The following is a 25,439-nucleotide window of genomic DNA, read 5'->3' as shown; positions in this document are numbered from 1 at the left end:
CATAATTCTCAGATGAAGTGCATTTTGTCCATTGAATGGCAGAAATGGTTGACATCAATGGATGACTTAGAAATGTTTTAAAGGGGGACTCATCCCACCTGCCCTTTTTTATCTTGTAAAATGTCATACAAGAAGTTTGTGACTGTAAAGATTGGGATGAGGTTTGCAATGATTGTGATATTTGTAATGGTGATATTGATGATGGTGATGTTGATTGTGATGATGATGGTGATGTTGATGATTTTGATGATTGTGATTATGCTAATGTTGATGATGGAGATGTTGTTGTTTGTAATGGTGACGATGTTGGTAATGGTGATGATGATTCCCTTGATAGTGACAATGATGATGGTGATGTTGATGATTATGATGTAAATGATTGTGATGTAGATAATTGTGATGTTGTTGATGATTTTGATTATGCTAATGTTGATGATGGAGATGTTGTTGATCTTTGTAATGGAGAGGTTGATGATTGTGATGTTGATGTTGCTGATGGGGATGTTGATGATGGTGATGTTGTTGATCTTTGTAATGGTGAGGTTGATGATTGTGATGTTGATGGGGATGGTAATGATGGTGATGTTGATGAATGGGATGTTCATGATTGTAATGTGACGATGATTATGATGTTTGTTAGGTTGACGTTGATTGTGATGATGGTGATTGTGATGTTGATGATTGTGATGATGGTGGTTGTGATGTTGATGTTTATTGTGATGATGTAATGGTGACGTTGATGATTGTGATGATGGTGATTGGGATGTTGATTGTGATGATGGTAATGGTGATGTTGATGATTTTGATGTTGTTGATGATGGTGGTAATGTAATGACGTTGATGATAGTGATGTTTCTAATGGTGATGGTGGTGTTGGTAATGTTGATGTTTGTAATGGTGATGTGGATGTATGTAAAGGTGATGGTGGTGTAGGTGATGGTGACAATGGTGACGATGATTGGGATGTTCATGATTGTAATGGTGACGTTGATGATTATGATTTTTGTTATGGAGATGTGGATGATTGTGATGTTTGTAATGGTGATGATGATGATGGTGTTGTTGATGATTGTGATGTTTGTAATGGTGACGATGATTGTGATGTTGATGATGATGGTGTTGGTGATGATGTGTATAATGGTGACGTTGATGATTGTCATGTTTGTAATGGTGACGTTGATGATTGGGATGTTGATGGTGTTGTTGATTATGATGTGATGTTTGTAATGGTGACGTTGATGATTGTGATGTTTATAATGGCGACGTTGATTGTGATGTTTATAATGGCGACGTTGATTGTGATGTTTGTAATGGTGACGTTGATGATTGTGATGTTTGTAATAGTGATGTTTGCGAGGGTGATGATGGTGATGTTTTGTCTGCAGTCTCTGCGCGTGATGGGCAAGATCATGAGGGAGTGCTGGTACTCCAATGGGGCAGCCCGACTGACGGCGTTGCGCATCAAGAAGACTCTGTCGCAGCTCAGCGTGGAGGAGGACATCAAGATGTGAGCGGAAACGCACAACTAAAGCGCGCCCCTTCCCCATTGCCCTCGCCCCCTCGCCCCTCCTCCCTCCCAGGGAAGAAACACTCAAGCCAGACTGCAAATGCAAGAAGCCCTGCCAGTTTTTGAAGCCACACTCTGAGTTGTGACAAGGCCTACCTCACCTTTTAGCCAAAACTACTGAGACTACGCCCTAGTCCTCCTCCACCTTGTCGTCCTCGTGTCAACCTCGCCGTCTTCACTACTACTGTTAATATCATCTCACTCCACCTGTCTTACTTCCATTTCCTACGGCAGGAACTACTACTGCACAGGGCCGCTTTCTTTCATCCTTTTATTTCACATGGCTCTACAGCAGCAGGTTTCAATCATCTTCATGCTGTGAATGTTTAAAGACGCTAATCTTGTAGTCCGGCGTGATAGGACTACAAACATGGCGGCTCGCTATAGCAATCTGACTCAAACTCAAATTGTGAGAGTTTTTTAGTTTCCTTTGTGAGTCCTGCAGGTAACACTGGACTACACACACACACACACACACACACACACACACACACACACGCACTGTCCACTTCCTGGCAGGAAACATGTTTGGGATGTTAATTTATTTGACTTTTTGCGTTACTTCATGCGGATGAACACTGTGAGATGAAAGTGGAAAGGAGCGGTGTAATCAGAGGCGGGATAAAAAAATTTTTTTTATATGTGTGTGTGTGTGTGTGTGTGTGTGTGTGTACATTATATATATATATATATATATATATATATATATATATATATATATATATATATATATATATAAACTTGATGAATTGTTTTATTTTGTCCCTTGACTTTAGACACTACTGATGTTGGGTACCTATGATTTGAAAACACTCTTTTTGATGATGTGACATTGAAGCAGTCGATGGTACTCTCAGACTGTTTGTGTGTTTTCCTTTTTTAAACTGTGCCAGAAAGCAACAACACTCTTCTGCTGGATGTTCTTTGTGTTCCTCCTTGTGGTACTACTGATCTATTTTTGTCTTTTTATTATTGGGATTACAAGTCATTTTTCTGGGCTCCATCACTGCACATCTTATTTTTTTTCTCCAAAACATCCCCCACTTATCGACACTGGAATATTTCAGAGCGCCAGCTGATTCCCAAGTGGAAGTATGATGTCATCATAAGTAGTTCCTGAGTTTTTACCATAACATGAAACAGCGTGTTTGTAGTCATGGAAGTTTTACGTTAACGTTGGCGATGTCCAAGTGTTCCAACACTTGATCAGGAATCGATGTTTTCATGTTTGTCTCTTGCATGCCATCTCAAATCCCCCCACCCCCCATATTAACACCACTGTCGCTGCTACTCTTACCGTGGCCGAGGAGAAATGGAAGATATTTGCTGACATTGAAACCAAACACTCCCCCCAACTCCTCCAAATAATATCTACTGCCCTTGTCCATGTTTTTTGTTGTTGCCATGGTTATACAACCATTAGACATTTTCATGTGTAATACTTCAAGATTGACAAATCTATGTTGTGCAAATGTTTTCAGAGTTAGTGTATATAGATGATATACAATAAATTCCTTCTTTTTCTTAATGACTGATTTGTATACTATTCTAAATCCTTTTTTGTTTAGTTTATTGATGATGATATATTAGTACATCACAAATGCACATTCCCAATAAACAAAAATATAGTGCAGCAGTTCAATTACACTTAGGTTTATTTGTCCATTAGAGTTAGAAGTTGTATTTTACAATATTTATGGAACCATTTTAAATCTTTATAGCATACTAACTTCGGAGTTTTATTAGCTGTAAAAACACAATCAAAAAAAGTAAATACATTTACATTAGAATATTTTTGCTGTAAATATATAATAACATCCTGGTCAAATGTCGTACTCTTAAAATTGATGTGAGGGATGTATGTAATGGATAATATACATGTATACTATAGATAAATATTATTATTATATACAATTATCTATATCAAGGGGGTCAAACGCATGACCCGCAAACAGATTTTATCTGCCCCGCAAGATGAGTTAAAATACAAATATAAGATGAAATGTTTGAATGAAAACAAGTGCTGTTCGAAATGTGTCCACTGGAGGTCACAATAGCAATTCTTCGTGTCCGCTCAAGCGTGCATGAGTTCAGAGGGGGCGGAGCAATGTGTCCTGTAGAGCAGTGGTTCTCAAATGGGGGGTACGTGTACACCTGGGGGTACTTAAAGGTATGCCAAGGGGTACGTGAGTGGTTTTAAAAATATTCTAAAAATAGCAACAATTAAAAAATATTTAATAAATATATTTATTGAATAATACTTCAACAAAATATGAATGTAAGTTCATAAACTGTGAAAAGAAATGCAACAATGCAATATTCAGTTTTGAAAGCTAGATTTTTTGTGAACATGTTCCATAAATATTGATGTTAAAGATTTTTTTTTTATGAAGAAATGTTTAGAATTAAGTTCATGAATCCAGATGGATCTCTATTACAATCCCCAAAGAGGGCACTTTAAGTTGATGATTACTTCTATGTGTACAAATCTTTATTTATAATTGAATCACTTGTTTATTTTTCAACAACTTTTTAGTTATTGTTATATCTTTTTTTCCAAATAGTTCAAGAAAGACCACTAAAAATGAGCAATATTTTGCACTGTTATACACTTTAATAAATCAGAAACTGATGATATAGTGCTGTATTTTACTTCTTTATCTCTTGTTTTCAACCAAAAATGCTTTGCTCTGATTAGGGGGTACTTGAATTAAAAAAATGTTCACAGGGAATACGTCACTGAAAAAAGGTTGAGAACCACTGCTGTAGAGTAAGACTGGGGACACATTATCTGGGCGCACATAAATATGCTGAAATTATTTGTATCCCCCTTCAAGTCAATGTGTGATTCATGAAACGAATCCAAATTCACAAGTTTTATTGTAGACGATGCTAATAAATAATAAAATAAACCACGTTAGCACATTATCCTATGATTTCATTTTGATATTTATTTAATCTTCTGATGGATTAAAAAATTCCACCCGATTGTAGCTAAAATAGGCACCAGCGTCCCCCGCAACCCCAAATGGAAAAAACGGTAGAAATGGATGGATGGACTAGTGGGATCATTTTAGAAAAACTGGCAGACCTATTTGATTGATGAACATTATCACATAATCTATTCAGAAAATATAAATCCCGACAAATGAAGACAGAAGGCTAATAATGGCAACATGGAAGTGTAAAAAAACATAATTTGTATATTTTCAGATTGTTTTTGTTCTATTTAAATAAATAATCTGAAGTTGTCTTTATTTTTAAATTAACATGCAATGATTTTAACAGTGCAGCCCACTTTGGTGTAGATTTTCCTCCCTATACATATATATATATATATATATATATATATATATATATATAGATACACACACACACACACACACACACACACACACACACACACACACACATTAGGAGTGTGGGAAAAATTGATTCGAATCGAATTAGTTGTGCGATTCAGAATCATTTTTAAAAAATCTATTTAAAATATATATATATTTTTTTTAATTAATCCAACACAGCAATACCATAACATTGCAATCCAATTCCAAAACCAAACATGACCCAGCAACACTCAGAACTGCAATAAACAGAGCAATTGAAAGGAGACACAAACACGACACAGAACAAACCAAAAGTAGTGAAACAAAAATGAATATTATCAACAAAAGTATCAATATTAGTTATAATTTCAGCATAGCAGTGATTAAAAATCCCTCATTGACATTATCATTACACATTTAGAAAAAATTAAAAAAAGAACAATAGTGTCACAGTGGCTTACACTTGCATCGCATCTCATAAGCTTGACAACACACTGTGTCCAATATTTTCACAAAGATAAAATAAGTCATATTTTTGGATGGTTTAATAGTTAAAACAAATTTACATTATTGCAATCAGTTGATAAAACATTGTCCTTTACAATTATAAAAACTTTTTTATTTTTAATCTACTACTCTGCTAGCATGTCAGCAGACTGGGGTAGATCCTGCTGAAATCCTATGTATTGAATGAATACAGAATCGTAAAAATATCGTTTTTGAATCGAGAAAGGAATCGAATGGAAAAAAATCGATATGTTATCAAATCGTGACCCCAAGAATCGATATTGAATCGAATCGTGGGACATTCAAATATTGACAGCCCTAATATACATATATGTAATATATACATATATATATATATATACATACATACATACACACATATGTATATATATATATATATATATATACACATTTATATATATATATATATATATGTGGCAGAGGGGTTAGTGCGTCTGCCTCACAATACGAAGGTCCTGCAGTCCTGGGTTCAAATCCAGGCTCGGGATCTTTCTGTGTGGAGTTTGCATGTTCTCCCCGTGAATGCGTGGGTTCCCTCCGGGTACTCCGGCTTCCTCCCACCTCCAAAGACATGCACCTGGGGATAGGTTGATTGGCAACACTAAATTGGCCCTAGTGTGTGAATGTGAGTGTGAATGTTGTCTGTCTATCTGTGTTGGCCCTGCGATGAGGTGGCGACTTGTCCAGGGTGTACCCCGCCTTCCGCCCGATTGTAGCTGAGATAGGCGCCAGCGCCTCCCGCGACCCCGAAAGGGAATAAGCGGTAGAAAATGGATGGATGGATGGATGAACAAAAGCGCCAAAACATTTGTTGTGCAAACACAATTTAAATCAGTCCTTGTTAAACAGTAGCAGTTAAATAGCATATTTTATGAAAATCAACTCAAAAAATGTAAATACAAACATTTAAGCTTATTGCCAGTGCCAGGGTATTTAAGTTATCCTGTTTGTTATGGAAAATAAATATAATCTACATACAAATCTCTGAGCCACAATCATAACATCTGAACAGGCAATTCCTGAGGTAACAGCAGAAACATTATTTTTTATCAGGGATCTTATGTTAAAAAAAACCCTATATTATAGGAAGTGGGCTGTTTTAGGGAATTTTTGATCAAATTATCTGTAGTAGCAATATTAATAATGTTGTGTTTATTCTGTGTAGTGCACTTAAAATAATTATGACCATATCTAGGAATTGATATGATGGGAATTTTCCGATTGTTTGCTTGGTGCTTTGATAAACTGAACGCATATACATGGTACTATATTGTGATGTTATGAGCCAGGGAAAAAAAGAACTACCCTACCCAGCATGCAACAGGAGTGACGAGCATGCGCGGTAGCCCAGTATAGGTTGTGTCGCCATGACAGCATCTTGTATGTTGTGATATGCACGCTCTGAAAGCAAACGTTAAGAACTCAGCCAACACTCCTCGTCTGCATTATTCATAAATAGACAGACAACGCATTTACTCCGCTGCTTCACAGGCCGCTGGATGTAGCCGGCAAAGTATTCCCATGCTAGCTAGCCGGTCTAGCAAGCACGCGTCATTCAGTCCAAAACGGCCCGATTTATCCACATCCAGAATTGTCTGGCAGTCGTAAGTGATCCCGGAGTGACCAAGCTGTAAGCCAGCCATGAAATTTGCAGAATTGTCCGGTATTTTTTGCCAAATGTTCCATCTTTACAAAGAGCCCCTCGACGCCGAAGTACATCCGGGAGATGCCATCTGGTTAAGAAAAGGCGTTAACAAAATAAAAGCATGTAAACAACATACGCAAATGTGCGATAAAATAATTGTCGGCGTTAATAGATTGATGAGTTAACCCGTAATTAACGCATTAATTTGCCCACCACTAATATATATATACTGTATATATATATACATATATGTATAATGTATATATACATATATGTTATTCAGTTTTTTCCGTATTGGTCCTCTGAATAGGGGTCGTCACTCAGCATGAAAGGAATTACTCGCTGTGCACTTTTTTGCTTGTTTTATTTGGTACTATTGCAGCAGCAGTAGTAGCAGCAGTAGGTAATAACCTAAAAGTAAACATGAACACAACAAAACAATGTATCTGTCTTGAATAATCATAATGTAAATAATAGACATGAATTAATCAACTGAACCATATTGTTGTCAACCATGATATGACATATTATCCATCACTGTGATTTTATCCCAACTTATTAATTTTAGCATTACATTTCATTATCATCATTAATTTATGTCATATAATGTTTTAAATGTGATCAGAATTACTTATAATGTCGCCATGATTCATGGACAAGCATACTAAAAAAAAACCCCATAAAACACAGGCGCTCTGTTTGAGCCACACATTACACATTTAAGCAGAACTACATTGAAGAACTACAAATCCCATCAGCCAAACCAGAAAGTAAAGTGCCGGTATTTTCAAACTCAAGCCGTACCGAAGATTAAAACTTCGAACACTCAAATTCAGATTTTAATCCGCACATTACATATGTATACATACATACATACATATATATATGTATATATATGAATACAATGATTTGCAAATCCTTTTCAACCCATATTCAATTGAATGCACTTCAAAGACAACATATTTGATGTTCAAACTCATTAACTTTATTTTTTTTGCAAATAATAATTAACTTAGAATTTCATGGCTGCAAAATGTGCCAAAGTAGTTGGGAAAGAGCATGTTCACCACTGTGTTACATCACCTTTTCTTTTAACAACACTTAATAAACGTTTGGGAACTGAGGAAACTAATTGTTAAAGCTTTGAAAGTGGAATTCTTTCCCATTCTTGTTTTATGTAGAAATTTAGTCGTTCAACAGTCTAAGGTCTCTGCTGTCGTATTTTACGCTTCATAATGCGCCACACATTTTCGATGGGAGACAGGTCTGGACTGCAGGCGGGCCAGGAAAGTACCCGCACTCTTTTACGACAAAACCACCCTGTTGTAACACGTGGTTTGGCAATGTCTAGCTCAGGGGTCACCAACCTTTTTGAAACAAAGAGCTACTTCATGGGTACTGATTAATGCTAAGGACTACCAGTTTGATACACACTTAAATAAATTGCCAGGAATAGCCGATTTGCTCAATTTACCTTTAATAAATAAATCTATAAAATATATTTTTTAAAAAGGGTATTTCTGTCTGTCATTCCGTCATACATGTTTTTTCCTTCTGCGGAAGTTTTTTTTGTAGAGGATAAATCATGGAAAAAACACTTAATTGAGCAATTTAAAGGAAAAGAAAACACAAAAAAATGAAAATTAAATTTTGAAACATAGTTTATCTTCAATTTCGACTCTTTAAAATTCAAAATTCAACCGAAAAAAATGAAGAGAAAAACTAGCTAATTTGAATCTTTTTGAAAAAATTAAAAAAAATAATTTATGGAACATCATTAGTCATTTTTCCTGATTAAGATTAATTTTAGAATTTTGATGACATGTTTTAAATAGCTTAAAATCCAATCTGCACTTTGTTAGAATATATAACAAATTGGACTAAGCTATATGTCTAACAACGACAAATAATTATTTCTTCTAGATTTTCCAAAACAAACATTTTAAAAGAAATTCAAAAGACTTTGAAAAAGATTTAAATTTGATTCTACCGATTTCCTAGATTTGCCAAAATAATTTTTTTGAATTTTAATGATAAGTTTGAAGAAATATTTCACAAATATTCTTCGTCGAAAAAAACAGAAGCTAAAATGAAAAATTTAACTAAAATGTATTTATTATTCTTTACAAAAAAAATAAATAAATGAACATTTATTTAAATTGTCAGAAAAAAAGAGGAAGGAATTTAAAAGGTAAAAAGGCATATGTGTTTAAAAATCCTAAAATCATTTTTAAGGTTTTATTTTTTCTCTAAAATTGTCTTTCTGAAAGTTATAAGAAGCAAAGTAAAAAAGATAAATTAATGTAATTAAACAAGTGAGGACCAAGTCTTTAAAATATTTTCTTCGATTTTCAAATTCTATTTGAGTTTTGTCTCTCTTAAAATTAAAAATGTCGAGCAAAGCGAGACCAGCTTGCTAGTAAATAAATACTATTTTTAAAAATAGAGGCAGTTCACTGGTAAGTGCTGCTATTTGAGCAATTTTTAGAACAGGCCAGCGGGCTACTCATCTGGTCCTTACGGGCTACCTGATACCCGCGGGCACCACGTTGGTGACCCCTGGTCTAGCTGGAATAAGCAGGGGCGTCCATGATAACGTTGCTTGGATGACAACATATGTTGCACCAAAACCTGTATGGACCTTTCAGCATTAATGGTGCCTTCACAGATGTGTAAGTTACCCATGCTTTGAGCACTAATACAACCCCATACCATCACTGAACTTTGCGCTTATAACAATCAGAATGGTTGTTTTCTTCTTTGTTCTGGAGGACACCACATCCTTTGTTGCCAAATATAATTTGAAATGTGGACTTGTCAGACCACAGAACACTTTTCCACTTTGCATCAGTCCGTGTCAGATGAGCTCGGGCCCAGCGAAGCCGGTGGTGTTTCAGGGTGTTGTTGATAAATGGGTTTTGCTTTGCATAGTAGAGTTTTAACTTGCACTTACAGATGTAGCGACCAACTGTAGTTACTGACAGTGGTTTTATGAAGTGGTGACCCTCACCCCGTCCTTATTTGTGAATTACTTAATATTTCATGGAAGCTGCTTTTATACCCAATCATGGCACCCACCTGTTCCCAATTAGCCTGCACACCTGTGGGATGTTCCATATAAGTGTTTGATGAGCATTCCTCAACTTTATCAGTATTTATTGCCACCTTCCCAACTTACTTGTCACGTGTTGCTGGCATCAAATTCTAAAGTTAATGTTTATTTGCAAACATCAAATATGTTGTCTTTGTAGCATATTCAACTGAATATGGGTTGAAAAGGATTTGCAAACCATTGTATTCCGTTTATATTTACATTTAACACAATTTCCCAACTCATATGGAAACGGGGCTTGTACATACATACATATATACATATATGTATATGAATATATATATATATATATAAATATATGTATATATACACATATGTATGTATGTATACACATACATGTATGTATATATATACATATATGTATATGTATATACATATACATGTATCTACATTTATATATATATACATATATGTATATATACATGCATATAAACATACATATATGTATGTATACATAAATGTATGTATATATACATATATTTATATATATCTATAAATGTATAAATATATATGTATATACACATAAGTATGTATACACATATATGTATTTTTAAATACATGTATATTTACACATATATAGTATGTATATATAATTTATAAATACATGTGTATATATATATACACATATATGTATGTATATATACATGTATATATATATATAAAAAACATGCACGTATATATAAATGTATGTATATATACATATATGTATGTATGTATATAGGGCAGCACGGTGGGAGAGGGGTTAGTGCAGCTGCCTCACAATACGAAGGTCCTGAGTAGTCCTGGGTTGAATCAATGGGCTCGGGATCTTTCTGTGTGGAATTTTCATGTTCTCCCTGTTACTGCGTGGGTTCCCTCCGAGTACTCCAGCTTCCTCCCACCTCCAAAGTTATGCACCTGGGGATAGGTTGATTGGCAACACTAAATTGGCCCTAGTGTGTGAATGTGAATGTTGTCTATCTGTGTTGGCCCTGTGATGAGATGCTGACTCTTCCAGGGTGTAGCTCGCCTTCCGCCCAATTGTAGCTGAGATAGGCACCAGCGCCAGCCCCCCCCCCCCCCCCCCAAAAGGGGAATAAGCGGTAGGAAATGGATGGATGAAAAATGGATGGAAGGATTACATATATACACATGTATATATACACACACACATATGTATATATATATATATATATATACACACACACATATGTATATATATATATATATACGTATATATATATATATATATATATATATATATATATATATATATATATATATATATACATATACGTATATATATGTATTTATACACATATGTATGTATATACATACATGTATATATACATATATGTAAATATACATGTACATATATACATATTTGTTTGTATGTATATATACATACATGTATGTATACATACACACACATATATATTATATTATACATACACACATATCTATATATATATATATCTATATATATATATAGATATATATCTATATATATATATATATATATATCATAGTAATTAATACTAATTTGAGCTATTTAAGTAAGTAATATGACAAATTAAAATAAGTTAAAAATGTTCTATTAATTGTTTTATAGATTTTGTCCACTCAGGGAAATGTTTCAAGAATATAAATGTTGGCTAACAAGTGACCAAATCAAGATTTGCTGCCCTCAAGTGGACAAAAGTCGTAAGTTATCCAGCCTAAACTCTAGTTACCGAATATGAAAATACAGTAAGGTTTTCTGCCCTACAAATTGCTCCAATTATAGTAATAACAGTAATACAAGTTAACATATTTCAAATGCATTTTATTTTTGTTTACAAGAAACAAAAGCAGACAAATAAAATGACAAGAGGTCAGGAGGAGGGAGTGGGGACGAAGCTGTAGTTTAAAGAAATACAACCTCTGGCTTCCTGAAAAAATATGTACAATTTCAAACAATATCCATACAAAACATGCCACATACCATAAAAATCAATATATTTATTCATAGTCCCTAAAAGTATATCTGCTGTACAGGGTTTATTTATTTATTTTTTTGCAAAAGTAGATGAGGTTAAAAAAAAAACTTCAATTTGAACAAACTTTCTCTTATTAAATTAGAAGATATGAACTTAAATTAAGATTTCAGAAAAGTTAGAAATTTCTTAGGCTAAAATCCAGTGACACGTTTCTCATGATGGTCTTTCCTTGAAATAGAATAGAAACATACCAAAAACTTAGAAATATGTAGAATAACTGTCCAGGATACACATATAGGTATGTATATAATTCATTATACTAACGAGAGTGCAATTCATTATTAGGTGAAGTTTTGGATTATGACGTACACGGGGCCAAGTAACCATTTCACAAGGTTCATCAACACATTCACTTCTAGAGGGAAAATACAAAAAAAAATAGGCGTTAACACTATCAAGAAGATTGTAGAAATTGCTCCATTCAAGGTTATATTCATCCAATTGGAAGAAAAATATTTGGTAAGCAACAAGCAGTAGCATAAATAAAAAAAGACAGAAAAAAGGAACCATATTACATAAATAAATGCAATATTTGCATGTCTAAGAAATGAAGCATCCATCACACAATCTTGTTTTTTTTAAATCACCTTGGCTTCTCTTGTCACATCCCTTTTTATTATTTTTAACAAACTTGTCTGAGAGTTTATAGCAAAAACACTAATAGAAAAAAGATTAATGCAAAAAAAAAAAAAAAAAACACTGGTTCATATACATAAAGATATTAGTTTGTCATTTTACATATATTCATATTTATTTACAGCTTTGTTAAAATGATATCCAGTGGTTGATTTTTTTTCTCTGTCCATTTTATTTTTCTACATTTTGATTACAAGGGGTGGGGCGGCTGGGTAGTTGCTGTCCCCTTAATGCATATACCGTTATATACATTTTGTACAACATTGCATTTTTTTTTTGTCCTGTGAGGTCTTAGGTTTTTCTTCTTTTCTGGGGGCTGGTAAGGATAAAGTCATATGGGAAGTTGGAGGGTTTTTTTTTTTTTTTTTTTTTGTTATGTTTTTTTAGTAAAGCTCCATTTAAAGACTTTTAAACTCTCAGGTAGAAGTGAAAACAAATGCCCTTTTATCCAATAAGTCATTCCCTGCCATCAATTCAGCCTGAAGGACAGTACCAGCACTAGAAAAACACACACACACACACACACACACACACACACACACACACACACACACACACACACACACACACAAACTACAAGAGAAGTAGAAAGGCTGCAGGCTGTACTCAAGCAAAAGGAAGACTTACTACAGTAAATAATTGATTTTTTTTTTTTTTTTTACAAAAGCCCACTATATGAGGCAGAGGAAGAGGCTGTTAATAAAAACATAAAAGGACATTTTAGTAGTCATGCTTTTGATTGGACAACTAAATCAGAAGGGAGGAGGAGCAGGACAAAGACAAAAAAAAAGCTCCAGGATGTTTTGATGGATCACAGGATGAGATGCTGAGCTTCTGATTGCCGTTTTTTTGTGTTTTTTTTAAGTTAATGCAACATCTTATCAAACGCTCATCATATATTTGCTCTGTATAAATAAGACATGATTGATGATAATAATAATATCAATAATAATAATCAGCTTGGCTCCTTATTGTAAATGATCATCAGCATAGAGTAGATTAGAGCAAACCTGCTGCTTAAAGATTCCCTGCTTGTCCGAGAAGGCCCGACCCCGCCCCTTAAATTCCACAGTAGCATTTTTTCGTTGTTTTTTTTTTTTTTTTATACAAAGCAGTCACTTCCCACTAAATCAATGAGGTAGACCGGGTCCAACCAACCTTACGACTGTCAAGTCCTCTTCTTGTCTCCACACCGATGGCATGTAGTTCTTCCTCATGTTCAGATTGTCTAGCCAGCCAAGTCTCTCGTCTTCATTGATGATTTATGGGGGGGAAAGTGCCTTTTGTCAGGGGGGTGTGGCCAGAGGTGAGACAGGAAGAAGAAAGTAGGTCCGACTTGTTAGGATTGAAAAAATGGCTTCTTTTTGCAGCTCAGAGTCATTGTGGAGGAGATTAATTAAAAGGAGGAGTTCCACAGCTGGAGGTGGCGCCTGTCGTCGTGGTGTCAAACTTTGGCTACACGTGTGGACTGTCGCTTGGAGTCATCAAACTATGGAGCCAGCCTTCCTCCGCATGTGTGAGAGCAGCTTATTTACTGGCGAAGAAGACAAGAAAAGACAAAAAAATGCTTTTTCTTTCCTCAGTCTTGCTAGTTCATCCACTTTCGGCAATTCCATGCTCCGCAGTGGCAGGGGATCTTGTGTTGGTCGTCCTCAAAGTCAAACTGGTAGTCGTACGTCAGCTGGGGAGAACAGGGAGTTGAAAATCTGGGTCACAATAATACAATATGTTACAGTTGTTAGTCATCTTGTCTTGATGGGAGCGGCGCTTATCTGGAGTACAGATCCACAGATTATCGCTGCCGATATTTGGCATTTTGACGTATATCTTAATCAACCTCTTTTTATTGGAATCGGTCTTGTTTTTACAACTACATCATTATATACAGTATCTGAGGCGAGCGTTCAACACATTTTGTTTAGTTCATATTTTTGAGATTGAATTAAAAAAAATGCGGAAATGATGTTTCGACGTGACAATTAATGTTTAAAAACGTGGGTTTTTTACATGCCTGTATTGTATTATTGTCTTGTTTTGTTTCTGCGACCCTATTGAGGCAGTGGCCTCCTTAAGACCTCACTGTTGTACACTCATATTTTTTGTTACACAAAACCATGCACCTGGGGATAGGTTGATTGGAAACACTAAATTGGTCCTAGTGTTTGAATGTGAGTGTGAATGTTGTCTGTCTGTCTGTGTTGGCCCTGTAATGAGGTGGCGGCTTGTCCACCGCCTTCCGCCCGAATGCAGCTTAGATAGGCTCCAGCACCCCTTGTGATCCCAAAAGTGACAAGCGGTAAAAAATGGATGGATGGATGGATGTTTTTTTCTAAAATAAACAATTCGTTTGCTATCCTTTTTCAAAGTGAGAATTGATAAAGAACCAAATCATTAGGCATAATTGTAAAAGTCTTATCAATTCTCATCTTTATTAACAGGCCCACACTAATGTAGATAAATGTTTGTTTATAAAAACAGACATGTTTGTGTTTCCATGACCTAATAACAGGGCTTGGCAATATGGCAAAAAACATTTACTATGATTAATTTTTTTATATCATTAAATTTCAATTAATATCAACATTTGTAATTTTATATTTAAAAGACAAAATGTCCTGATCAGAATTATACCGTGTATCGTTGTATTCCTACTGTTTACAACTGCGAAATCTTGTAACAGACATTTTTGCCATGTTTGATGGATGTAATTATGCTAACAGCTGACAACTTTCATTCTGTTCACATCCATGATTACTAGAGCTGCAAAGGGTACAGGTAACTTGGGCTACAGTCCCTGATCTGCAGGTTACAACAATTCAAATTTAACACCATGATAATAAATTAAGACTATTTTACATCCATACGGACACAAAAGTACAAGGAAAAAGTAAAATCAGAGGGCCAGGATGAATTGTAAGTATATGAATTCACTGCTCTTTCACATTGGAAAACAAAATGGTTAAACTAAAATACTCCAGAAGCCTCTTCATTTTAAACTAATTGAAACAATACTAGAAAACATTATAACAGCCATTTTTCCAGATTTTCCATAAGTGTTTTCTTGCAAAAGGTGCAGTGCATGTCCAGTGTTTTCGTGTAACAACCAGAACGTCAGCAAAGGTAGAAGAAACTACAAAATATATTGTCTGTGAAAGGGACTGTTAGCATCTCTGCTAAAGCTAAATAGCTAAATTTTGCAATGTTTTTGCATCTGTCAGAGTTGAGAAAAAAGATAAAAACATCTCCAATACTATTACTGCATCTGCAAAGTTGTAAAAAACAGAGAGATTGTCTAAAAAGAATGATGGCGATTATGGCTTGCAAGCATTAAACAGAATTTGGATGTCAATATTATGGATCACTTTTGTAAATTCACCGTGCTCATTTTGTACCCGATATGTTTGAACACATTTCTATCTGATTTTTGAAAACACATTGCGAATAAACAATGACTAGTTCTTATTTAAGCATGACAAGATGACATTACCAAATATTCCTTGCTTTCATTACCCAACCATAAACTGAGTGTAAACACTAAACAGACAACATTTTAAAAATGTTAATGTCAGTTGCTGCATAAACTTGGACAAAAGATTTGGCACGAGAAGCTGACCTGAAATGATTGGAATAAGTAAGAGAAAAAAATAAAGGAGAATTATGTTTTTTATAGTTTTACTGCTGAGTACACAACTACCACAAATAAATTTGCGTTTGTTACTGTATGTAATAGTATGATTTCACTAGCAAACATATCATATTGATTTTCTTTGGCAATTGGCAGCAATTTACCCACATAACACTTCTTTTGGGAGTTAAGTTGATCCTTGTATAGTTGTGCAAGTGTTTGTTGCAAACACTTCGCTTCTCGATGACTCCACATCTGGGTCCTGAACACTAAATAGGTTTCTATCCACCTGCTTCAAGCATGCATTATATTGATCATTCTGGAGCCACGAATCGTTGATCTCGCACTTACCCATCTTGTGCAAGTAATTTGGCTTTGATGTGGGCTTTCTTTAAGTTTTCTCTGCTGTTATAGTAAGCTGTAAAACACGGCTGCGCGCGCAATGCACACGCTGAGTGGTGCTCGTTAAAGTCTGACAGGCAGCACAGGTAGCCTACTTTAGTTCCGTTTTGTAGTTACGTTATAGCAGCCTGAAAAATTTAAAAGCAAGACTGAAGTTTATGCAGGTTTTAAATAAAATAAATGTTATAAGATTTTAAGACGTTTAATGTGATTGTCAGAGAATTTTAGACGTTTTAAAGTCTTAAATTTAAATTGTAGGATTTAAGACTTTTTTTTTAGGGCCCCTGGATATCCTGTTTTAGGGCCACAGTTTTGCTTCTTTTTTGGTATATTTTGTGGGAAAAAAGAGAACAACTTATTTTCCTCTTAAAAATTTATTTTTTCCTGTCATCACAAACTTCATTCTACAGTAAACAAAGTATCAGTGAAGTACTAATTACTAAAAGACTTTTATTTAAAATTTGGCAAACCATAACCAGTGACCCAGATTGTGGATTGTTTTTTTAACCCAAATATTGTAGCTTATATTTATTGAAAGTACATTATTCTACGTTACCTCAAATTAGAACTGGACTTTGATGTGTACCAACACATAAACCAAGTTCAACGATTATTTCAGAAACAAAATGTTTTTTATTCACAAACTCAAAATTTATTTGAACAAAAAATGTCTGCAGTTTTTTAATACATATTATAGTGTAAAAATTTGGACCGAAAAATATTTAGATATAAAAATATATATTTTTTCTGATTAAATTAGTAGGTGTGTTCAATAAGTCAGGAACAAAACAGTAAAGTTCAGTCACAAAGACATTCTGTGCCTGCCTGCAAGTCCGCATTGAGGGCAGGATTACTGGAGAGCTGCAGCAATCAGTGAAACTAAAGTATGTTAGTAAGTCTTTGCTTCATCTCAATGTTGTGTTTCAACTTCTATGCTAGAGTTGGCCATATTTCCTTATTTTATTCTTATTGGCTGCACTTCCCAATGTATTAGGAAAATGATGCACAACATTGATTGGACTTTAATTACGTCATGACAAGCCTGATACAGAGCATCGTTGCTTCCCTACAGTTTACTACTGCGGTAACTTTTAACAGAGATTTCCGCCATGTTTAATCAGGTAATACACGCTGTTTACTGTGATCAAAATCAAATTAATCACCATCATTGATAACAATCATATAATCGCCTATCCCTACTGGACAAGGTGGCGTTAAGGCACATGTACTGTATCTCACCTCCTCTCCTTTGGGTATCCTGCGACTGGAGATGATAATGATCTTGTCCTCTTTGTCAAACGTGACAACCTCAGCAACACAGTTGGGGGCACAGGAGTGGTTCACGTAGCTGGTAAAGAAGAAGAGATGTACATTCCTATTTGTCCTACAATGTGCTTAACTTTACAACTGACAGAAAGTTTAGGCATTTTATTATAAAGCGTCACAAACGAAGTAGCTTGCAAAGCAACACAGCAGAAAAACGATAGGGACATTTGGCCAACAGGAAGTCAGATAAATATACACACGAAGGAAACAAGGCAAGAACAATAAAACAAGCTTTTATATACAAAATCAGTACTTAAGGATGACTTACCGAGCTGGACCACCAGTCAGAGTGGCGTCAATCACCTGCTCATTGTTGATGCGGAACATGTAGATGCCACGGTTCTAGCAGAAAATAACAGAATAAATAAAAACACTTCAAGTACTACTGCCAAGTAACAACGATTGGTCATCATACCTGCAATTCATAGATCTTTTCACGCCGGTTTGCCACCTCATTGCGAATGACAGTGCCAATGTACTCAATGACCATGGTGTGCTTCTCCAGATCTTTAGCGGCGTACAGACCTAAGCCCTGAATGCGAGAACGAGCCAAGTACACGTTGTTCTTCCACTCAGTCTTCAGGCGCCGATATTGAGACGACTTAGAGTGGACGAACTGCTTGCTGTACGGTGTGTTCATCTCGCCTGTGAAGGTGCTCTGGTATGCCTTGGACACGCTGGTACTGTTCAAGGTGTGAGGCCTGTGGATGGATGAGCCAGATGGTTAACGACACACTAAATCCTAAACTTAATCTTTAGCAGGCCTGGGCCCAAAGCACATTTTGCTGGACGATATATTGTCACACAAATTATTGCAAATAAATGATATCTTAGGCATTATTTTGGCAATCAATATTATAAAGTAATGTAATCATAGTACAGTAGAACGTCAATTTAAGAGTCCACCAACTGTGGACTCAAGGGTTTTGAGATAAAAGTGGTTTCTTGACTAATTGTTATGCTTTTAACTTGCAAGAAAACATTTTAGTTACAAGCATCCCTGCCATTTGTTGGTGTAGTACAATCTCACTAACATTAACATATAGCTAAAGATAACTTTGTGTTTCAACCACAGAAGGAAAAAAAGTGAGTGTGAGGACAGTGCTGAGAAGCAGAAGCAGATGATTTTCATTAAATAAATATAGAAATTATTAAAACATTAAAGCGTGTCTAGCTAGCTAACTTGCAGAGGAGGCGTATCACTGCTGGTCAGCACCAAACTAAAGTAGATTGAGTCTAACGTCAGCCATTTGTTGAAATAATATCTAAAAAGCAGACATTTATTCATGAAAATTATGAGAAGCTGGAAGGAGATACCATAAAAGACCACTCTCCAAGGTAAATTATGTGAACTATTTTTAAATTACTTCAGAACACTATTGTAGTTGTATGTAGTATATTCTGTTGTATTGTTTATCATACAATATTTCTTGTCTAAAAGTGAGTTTTTCTCTATACAGATATGTGACATGCATTGCACACATTTAAATTGGGATGTTCTTTGGGGGAGTGGCAAGCACCAATTAAATTGATTTCAATTAATTTTAACATGAGACAGTTTGCGAGTGTTTTGAGTTAAGAGCTCCGTTACAGAACCATTTAAGCTCGTAAGTTGAGGTATTACTGTACATAATAATAATGCAAGTAACCCTTTTAAAACGCAATATACTCATAATTAGTATTTATAACCATTGTAAATGGGAAGTCAATAAAGTTTAATCATCCTAAATAAGTTAACAAATTTACAAATACAAGTGATTATAAATCTCTGTTAGCAAAATTGCCCTAAAATAAATATTGAAAATTCCAATATTGAACAGCTAAACACCAAATCTGTTTATTTTTGCCCTCAAAGGTGACACAGTTTGGATATTTTTTGCCAGTCTAAATGCATCAGACTTAGGCATCATAGTAGTTTGAATCTCATTTGAAACTGTTGTTCTCAAATATAACTTCCAGGGTCTCTGCAGGTTTCAACATCTCAAATTTAAGACATTAAGACATTTTTAAGACCATCTTGAAAATAATTTATGGACAAAAAATACGACGACCAAGTAAAATCAGGAGGTTCAGAATGAATTTTAAGTATACAAATTCATTCACTGCTCTTTCACATTGGAAAACAAAATGGTTAAACTAACTAAATAGACCAGGAGCTTGTCTAATGTAAACTAATTTAAAAAAATTATGTGGACAATGGGGCTTCACGGTGGAAGCGGGGTTAGTGCGTCTGCCTCACAATACGAAGTTCCTGAGTAGTCAGGGTTCAATCCCGGGCTCCGGATCTTTCTGTGTGGAGTTTGCATGTTCTCCCCGTGAATGCGTGGGTTCCCTCTGGGTACTCCGGCTTCCTCCCACTTCCAAAGACATGCACCTGGGGATAGGTTGATTGGCAACACTAAATTGGCCCTAGTGTGTGAATATTGTCTGTCTATCTGTGTTGGCCCTGCGATGAGGTGGCGACTTGTCCAGGGTGAACCCCGCCTTCCGCCCGATTGTAGCTGAGAAAGCCACCAGCGGCCCCCGCAACCCCAAAGGGAATAAGCGGTACAAAATGGATGGATGGATAATGTGGACAATGCTGAAGAAACAAGTCCATGTCAGAAAACCAACACATTTAGCTGAACTGCACCAATTTTGTTAGAGAGGAGTGGTCCAAAATTAAAACAGAAGCTTGTGTATAGCTACCAAAAGCGCCTTATTGCAGTGAAACTTGCCAAGGGACATGTAGCCAAATATTAACATTGCTGTATGTATACTTTTGGTATGATTATGTCACATTTTCAGTACACCCATGATAAATTAATTAGAAAAAAAAACTTAATGAATCTTTTTTGTGACATGGATGTGCTCCAATCACTATCACAAACAAATAAGAGTTGTATAAATTATTGGAAACTCAAGACAGCCATGACATTATGTTCTTTACAAGTGTATGTAAACTTTTGACCACAACTTTATATTGATTCATTCATTACTTTTATTTTTATGTAAAAAAAGACAAATTTTTACATTTTTACCAGTTTTTTGGGACTTTATGAAAACCCATTGCTAATACTCAAGGATTAGATTTTATTTAGGCATGACAAGAAGACATTCGCAAATCTCCAATGCTTTCCTCATCCCACAATAAGAAGAGTGTAAACACTAAACAGGCATTCGCTTTTAATGTCCGTTGCTGTATAATCTTGGAGAAAAGATTAGAAATCATTGGAACAAATAAGAAAATTATGTTTTTTATAGTTTTACTGCTGAGTACACTACTACCAGAAAAAAATTAGCATGTGCTTACTGTACGTAATAGTATGATTTTACTGCTAAAATCTCATATTAATCTTCTTCGGTAACTGGCGCCATTTAATCACCATAACACTCCTTTGGAGGGGTTACGTTTATGCGGTGCGTCTTGTGAGGCTCTCTCAGTGCATCCTGTGTGTGTGTGTGTGTGTGTGTGTGTGTGTGTGTGTGTGTGTAAGTGAGCTAGCAGTCCTGACTCTGACCACCAAGACAAAAGATTACAAATGACTAACAAGAGGGTTTACTGTGTGAATTTAAAACCCCGGCCGAGTCATACCAAAGACTATAGAAATGGGACCCATTACCTCCCTCTCTGCTTGGCACTCAGCATCAAGTGTTGAAATTGGGGGTTAAATCCCCAAAAATAATTGCCGGACACGGCCACTGCAGCTGCCCACTGCTCCCAGGGGATAACCAAGGAGATGGCTCAAATGCAGAGGACACATTTCACCACACCTAGTGTGTGTGTGACAATCATTGGTACTCTAACTTTTAACTTAACATAGGTGCTAAGAACAATGCACAGACTGATCTCTCTTGCACAGTAATTGAAAGCAGATTAAGAAAACACAATGCCAAAAATATAATGAGTTCTTTTTTATCTATTGTTCGATTACTTCATTAACTACCGACCGAGGCCTAATCATTACGAAAATAGAATTTATTTCCTGATCAATTGTATATTTTAAAAATATCTGTTCTGAAGATGTCTAATATAATGGACTGTGCCTTACCTCTTGCATTGTGTTGGGACTTTGGGCTCTGAGCGAGCACTGCCAGTGGGATTGATCATGAGAGGAAGCTCCATCAGTGGGTGACGACCATACCGGAACTGGTAGTGTTGGCAGTTTTCCACTCCTGGTAGCTGAAATACAAATACAATAATTATAGCCAGTATAAGAAGTATGTGCTGACAAATTAAAGAAAACCCAAGTATAAAGCTCTTAGAAAACTGAAGCTATCTCTTACGGATTCAGTGATGCGCATGACAGCATGAACCGTGAGACCATACATCTCCTCTCCTCTGACATGTTCAGTAAACAGTTTCAACATGGACGAATCATCCCGGAGTTTGGCCACACTTTGAACCACCTGCTCCCAGATTCCTTTCAGACCAAATCAGATTCCATTCTCACAATGTAAGAAAAGGCAGACACAAAATGAACACGTGAAGTGAGGCAAATAAAGATCTTACCTTGAGGAGTCGTGTCATTAAAGTGCAAATCCTCCATGCCATGTTCAAGAACACGCACCTCAAATAAGGGGTGGCAGTCATTTTCGCTGATGCGGCAACGGTAGCGACAGCGCTTGTTGGGAACACGTGTGCTCCAGTAGATGCGTGTGGCCTCGTAGCCAACAGGAAAGATGGCCGTAGGTGAGTGGAAGTTGGTCATTTGAGAAGGTAACAACTGCCCGACTGCGTGAAAGATGAGACCACCAACACGGAAAAGGTGGATTCGGTCACCTCGCTGCAAGATGCTTGCTATTTGCTTGACTTCATCGCGTTCAATGTAGACACGCCTCAAAACGGCAAAAGAGATGAGTTCATCTTCGCTGGGCCCCTTTAGCTTGTGCTGGGTGCACAACATGGTTTTATCCTTGAAAAACATGCAGCGGGCGCGGATTGCACACGCAAAGTGGTAGACATTTGGGCAGCGCAGTCTGTTGCAGCTGCTGGTAGCACCCGTTTTTTGGCAAAATGCACACAGAGTCCGCAATCCACGCCGCAGGGCCACCTCCACGTTCATAAGCGCGCCTCCTTGCGTCTCATACACCTCTGTGGACCACAAGGCACAGTTGAGGTGCACCCACAGGTCAACGTCGATGTTAAGCAAGCGTCCAGGCCCGTCTGTGGCGCCATCGCCCTCCTCATGGCAGAAGCAGCATTTACGTTTATCACGTGGCAACTTGTCTGGGCGCAGTGTAATGCGAAGGCGCTCCATCAGCTCAGACACCTCACGGCTGCTCTCCTTTTTAGAGCCACCTTTACGTATCGAGATGACAATCTGCAGACGCTTCCAGCGAATCCCCTTCCATTTTTTCACTTTGGGCAGTAGGATCTCCTCATCAGGCGTGAGAGGCCTGCGCTGCTTTATGGCCTTAGGGGAGGATTCCAGTGGGCTAGGAGAATCTCTGATGACAGGTTCACTGACTGATTCTTCCTTCTTGGAAGCTGGATTTAGGCCATCTTCTGACAGAACAGCGGGATCAGAACCTACTGGGTCAAACAATGGGTCAGAGGTCATCACTGGAGCAGCAACTGCTGACTCAGTTGATTGAGCCCTTTCTTCAGGAGGACCATCCTTAGGCTCAGGCTCCGTTTTAATCTGGACAGTGGCAAGAGCGACATCTGAGTACGATGGTGGAACAGACTTTTTGGGAGCTTTGGCTTCATTAGTTGGAACTGGAGCTGGAAAGCAAGGAAGTGGAGGGGATGGAGAATGAGGTGGTGATTCCTCCACTGCTACAACAGGAAGGTGGCGCACATCCAAGTCATTCACATTAGTTGTGTAACAGTGCTGGGCTGGTTTGTCTTCATTATCCTCAAATTCCTGAAAAAAGATGCGAATATGAGATTAACGATTAGAAAAACATGAATTGTAAAAGTGCAGTTGTCCTGGTTGAAGAGATATTCAACTGACCTGTTTGATTAGGGCCAGAATGTCCACTTGTTTCTTTAATGTACAGCCTGGCAGAGACACATCAAATTGCCTTAACCATTCGTCCTCACTAGATGACGCATTGTCCTTTGGACAAAGAACACCTGCAAAATAATGTCAAATTATTCTATAAGTACATGGTTTTTACTTCATTACAATGGTATATAATAACCTTAAATAGGGACGTATTCTGACGTATAAATGTTATAATGTTGGATACTCGTGGTAATGTCAAAGCGTGAAATCATAAGGTTCATGTATTTGAATGAGCTTGCGCACAGCTTTGGATAATCTGCCCGTGGGGTTTTAAAGTATTCTTTTATGATTGCCTTTGTTGTGACTGAACAGTGAGGTGGATGTGTGGATGTGGTCATCCTTGGACATATTGTGCCGGAAAACCTCCCCCACCTCTGCTGAGCCCACACAGTTGCAGACTGCTGCCTCTTGAAGACCAGCATAACTGTGTGGCAAAGCAACTGCACAGCTGAAAAGAGAAAGGCACTGCAGAAAGCTGCTCAGAAGCCTGTGAGGTACAGCCTCTCTACCATTTTCATCAGCAGATTCAAAAAGAGGACTCTCTGTATTACCAATGATTCCACCTTCCCTTTGAGCCCCCCCCCACACTCAGGTAGAAGGCTGGAGAGCATCCAAAGTAGGACCACCAAACTGAGGAACAGCCATTTTGCGGAAGCTGTTAGACTGATGAACTCCGATGGTGCTCTAAAGCATCACCTCCTCCCATCCCAACACAAGGAGTACATACATTGCACGTTTATTGACTGTGCTGAACTAGGCTTTATTTGGTTTGATGTGCAGTCATTGTATTTCCACTAGAGGATTACAATTTATTATATTTTCTATTTTATTTATAATCTAGTCCTAGTAACTCATGCTATTTGCAGCCTACTCTATATCGTATTATGTTTAAATTACAATTTACACACTGTTATTCTTGTGGTAATCAGTGGGCTGAATTTGGGACCTTGGGTACTAAATTTCATGCCATCTCATGTGTGTCATGTGTGCTGGTATGACAATGAAGTTCCTGGAATCCTTATCTAGGCCACAATAAAGTAATTTAAATGTAGATTACAATATTAATTGATTAAATGTATATACTGTAGTGTCTTTTCCAGACACTGTGCTTCACAAAGAACTAAAAACCCATTAGTTTTTATTCACTCCAAATTCACCTTTCGACCATCACCAAACATTTATTCATATTCATATTCATAAACCAGTGTGACCGGCACTACGAGCAATGTGGGTGAAGTGTCTTGCCCAAGGAAAGATTGGC

At 36.7% G+C, this 25,439-nt stretch overlaps 2 protein-coding genes across 3 annotated transcripts in view; one reads left to right on the top strand and one right to left on the bottom strand.

Annotated features, from left to right (window-relative positions):
- The window catches only part of acvr1ba (activin A receptor type 1Ba), a 43,527-nt gene extending 40,432 nt beyond the window's left edge, over nt 1-3,095 (top strand). The window contains exon 9 of the mRNA XM_061903363.1: nt 1,386-3,095. Within this exon, the coding sequence (XP_061759347.1) occupies nt 1,386-1,511 (126 nt within the window). The 3' untranslated portion in view covers nt 1,512-3,095. The remainder of the gene's footprint in view (nt 1-1,385) is intronic.
- An 8,866-nt stretch (nt 3,096-11,961) lies between these two features.
- The window catches only part of kmt2d (lysine (K)-specific methyltransferase 2D), a 46,423-nt gene continuing 32,945 nt past the window's right edge, over nt 11,962-25,439 (bottom strand). For both annotated transcript variants that reach the window (XM_061903360.1, XM_061903362.1), the window contains exons 47-54: nt 24,125-24,246; nt 22,678-24,034; nt 22,452-22,588; nt 22,217-22,347; nt 18,601-18,886; nt 18,454-18,527; nt 18,099-18,207; nt 11,962-14,513 (exon numbers count right to left, since the gene is read on the bottom strand). In XM_061903360.1, coding sequence (XP_061759344.1) covers nt 14,421-14,513; nt 18,099-18,207; nt 18,454-18,527; nt 18,601-18,886; nt 22,217-22,347; nt 22,452-22,588; nt 22,678-24,034; nt 24,125-24,246 — 2,309 coding nt within the window. In that variant the 3' untranslated portion in view covers nt 11,962-14,420. The remainder of the gene's footprint in view (nt 14,514-18,098; nt 18,208-18,453; nt 18,528-18,600; nt 18,887-22,216; nt 22,348-22,451; nt 22,589-22,677; nt 24,035-24,124; nt 24,247-25,439) is intronic.

This window comes from Nerophis ophidion, linkage group LG06, assembly GCF_033978795.1.
Source record: "Nerophis ophidion isolate RoL-2023_Sa linkage group LG06, RoL_Noph_v1.0, whole genome shotgun sequence".
NCBI lineage: Eukaryota > Metazoa > Chordata > Actinopteri > Syngnathiformes > Syngnathidae > Nerophis > Nerophis ophidion.
The sequence above is the reverse complement of the archived record's forward strand: the minus strand, read 5'-3'. Positions and strand labels throughout refer to the sequence as shown.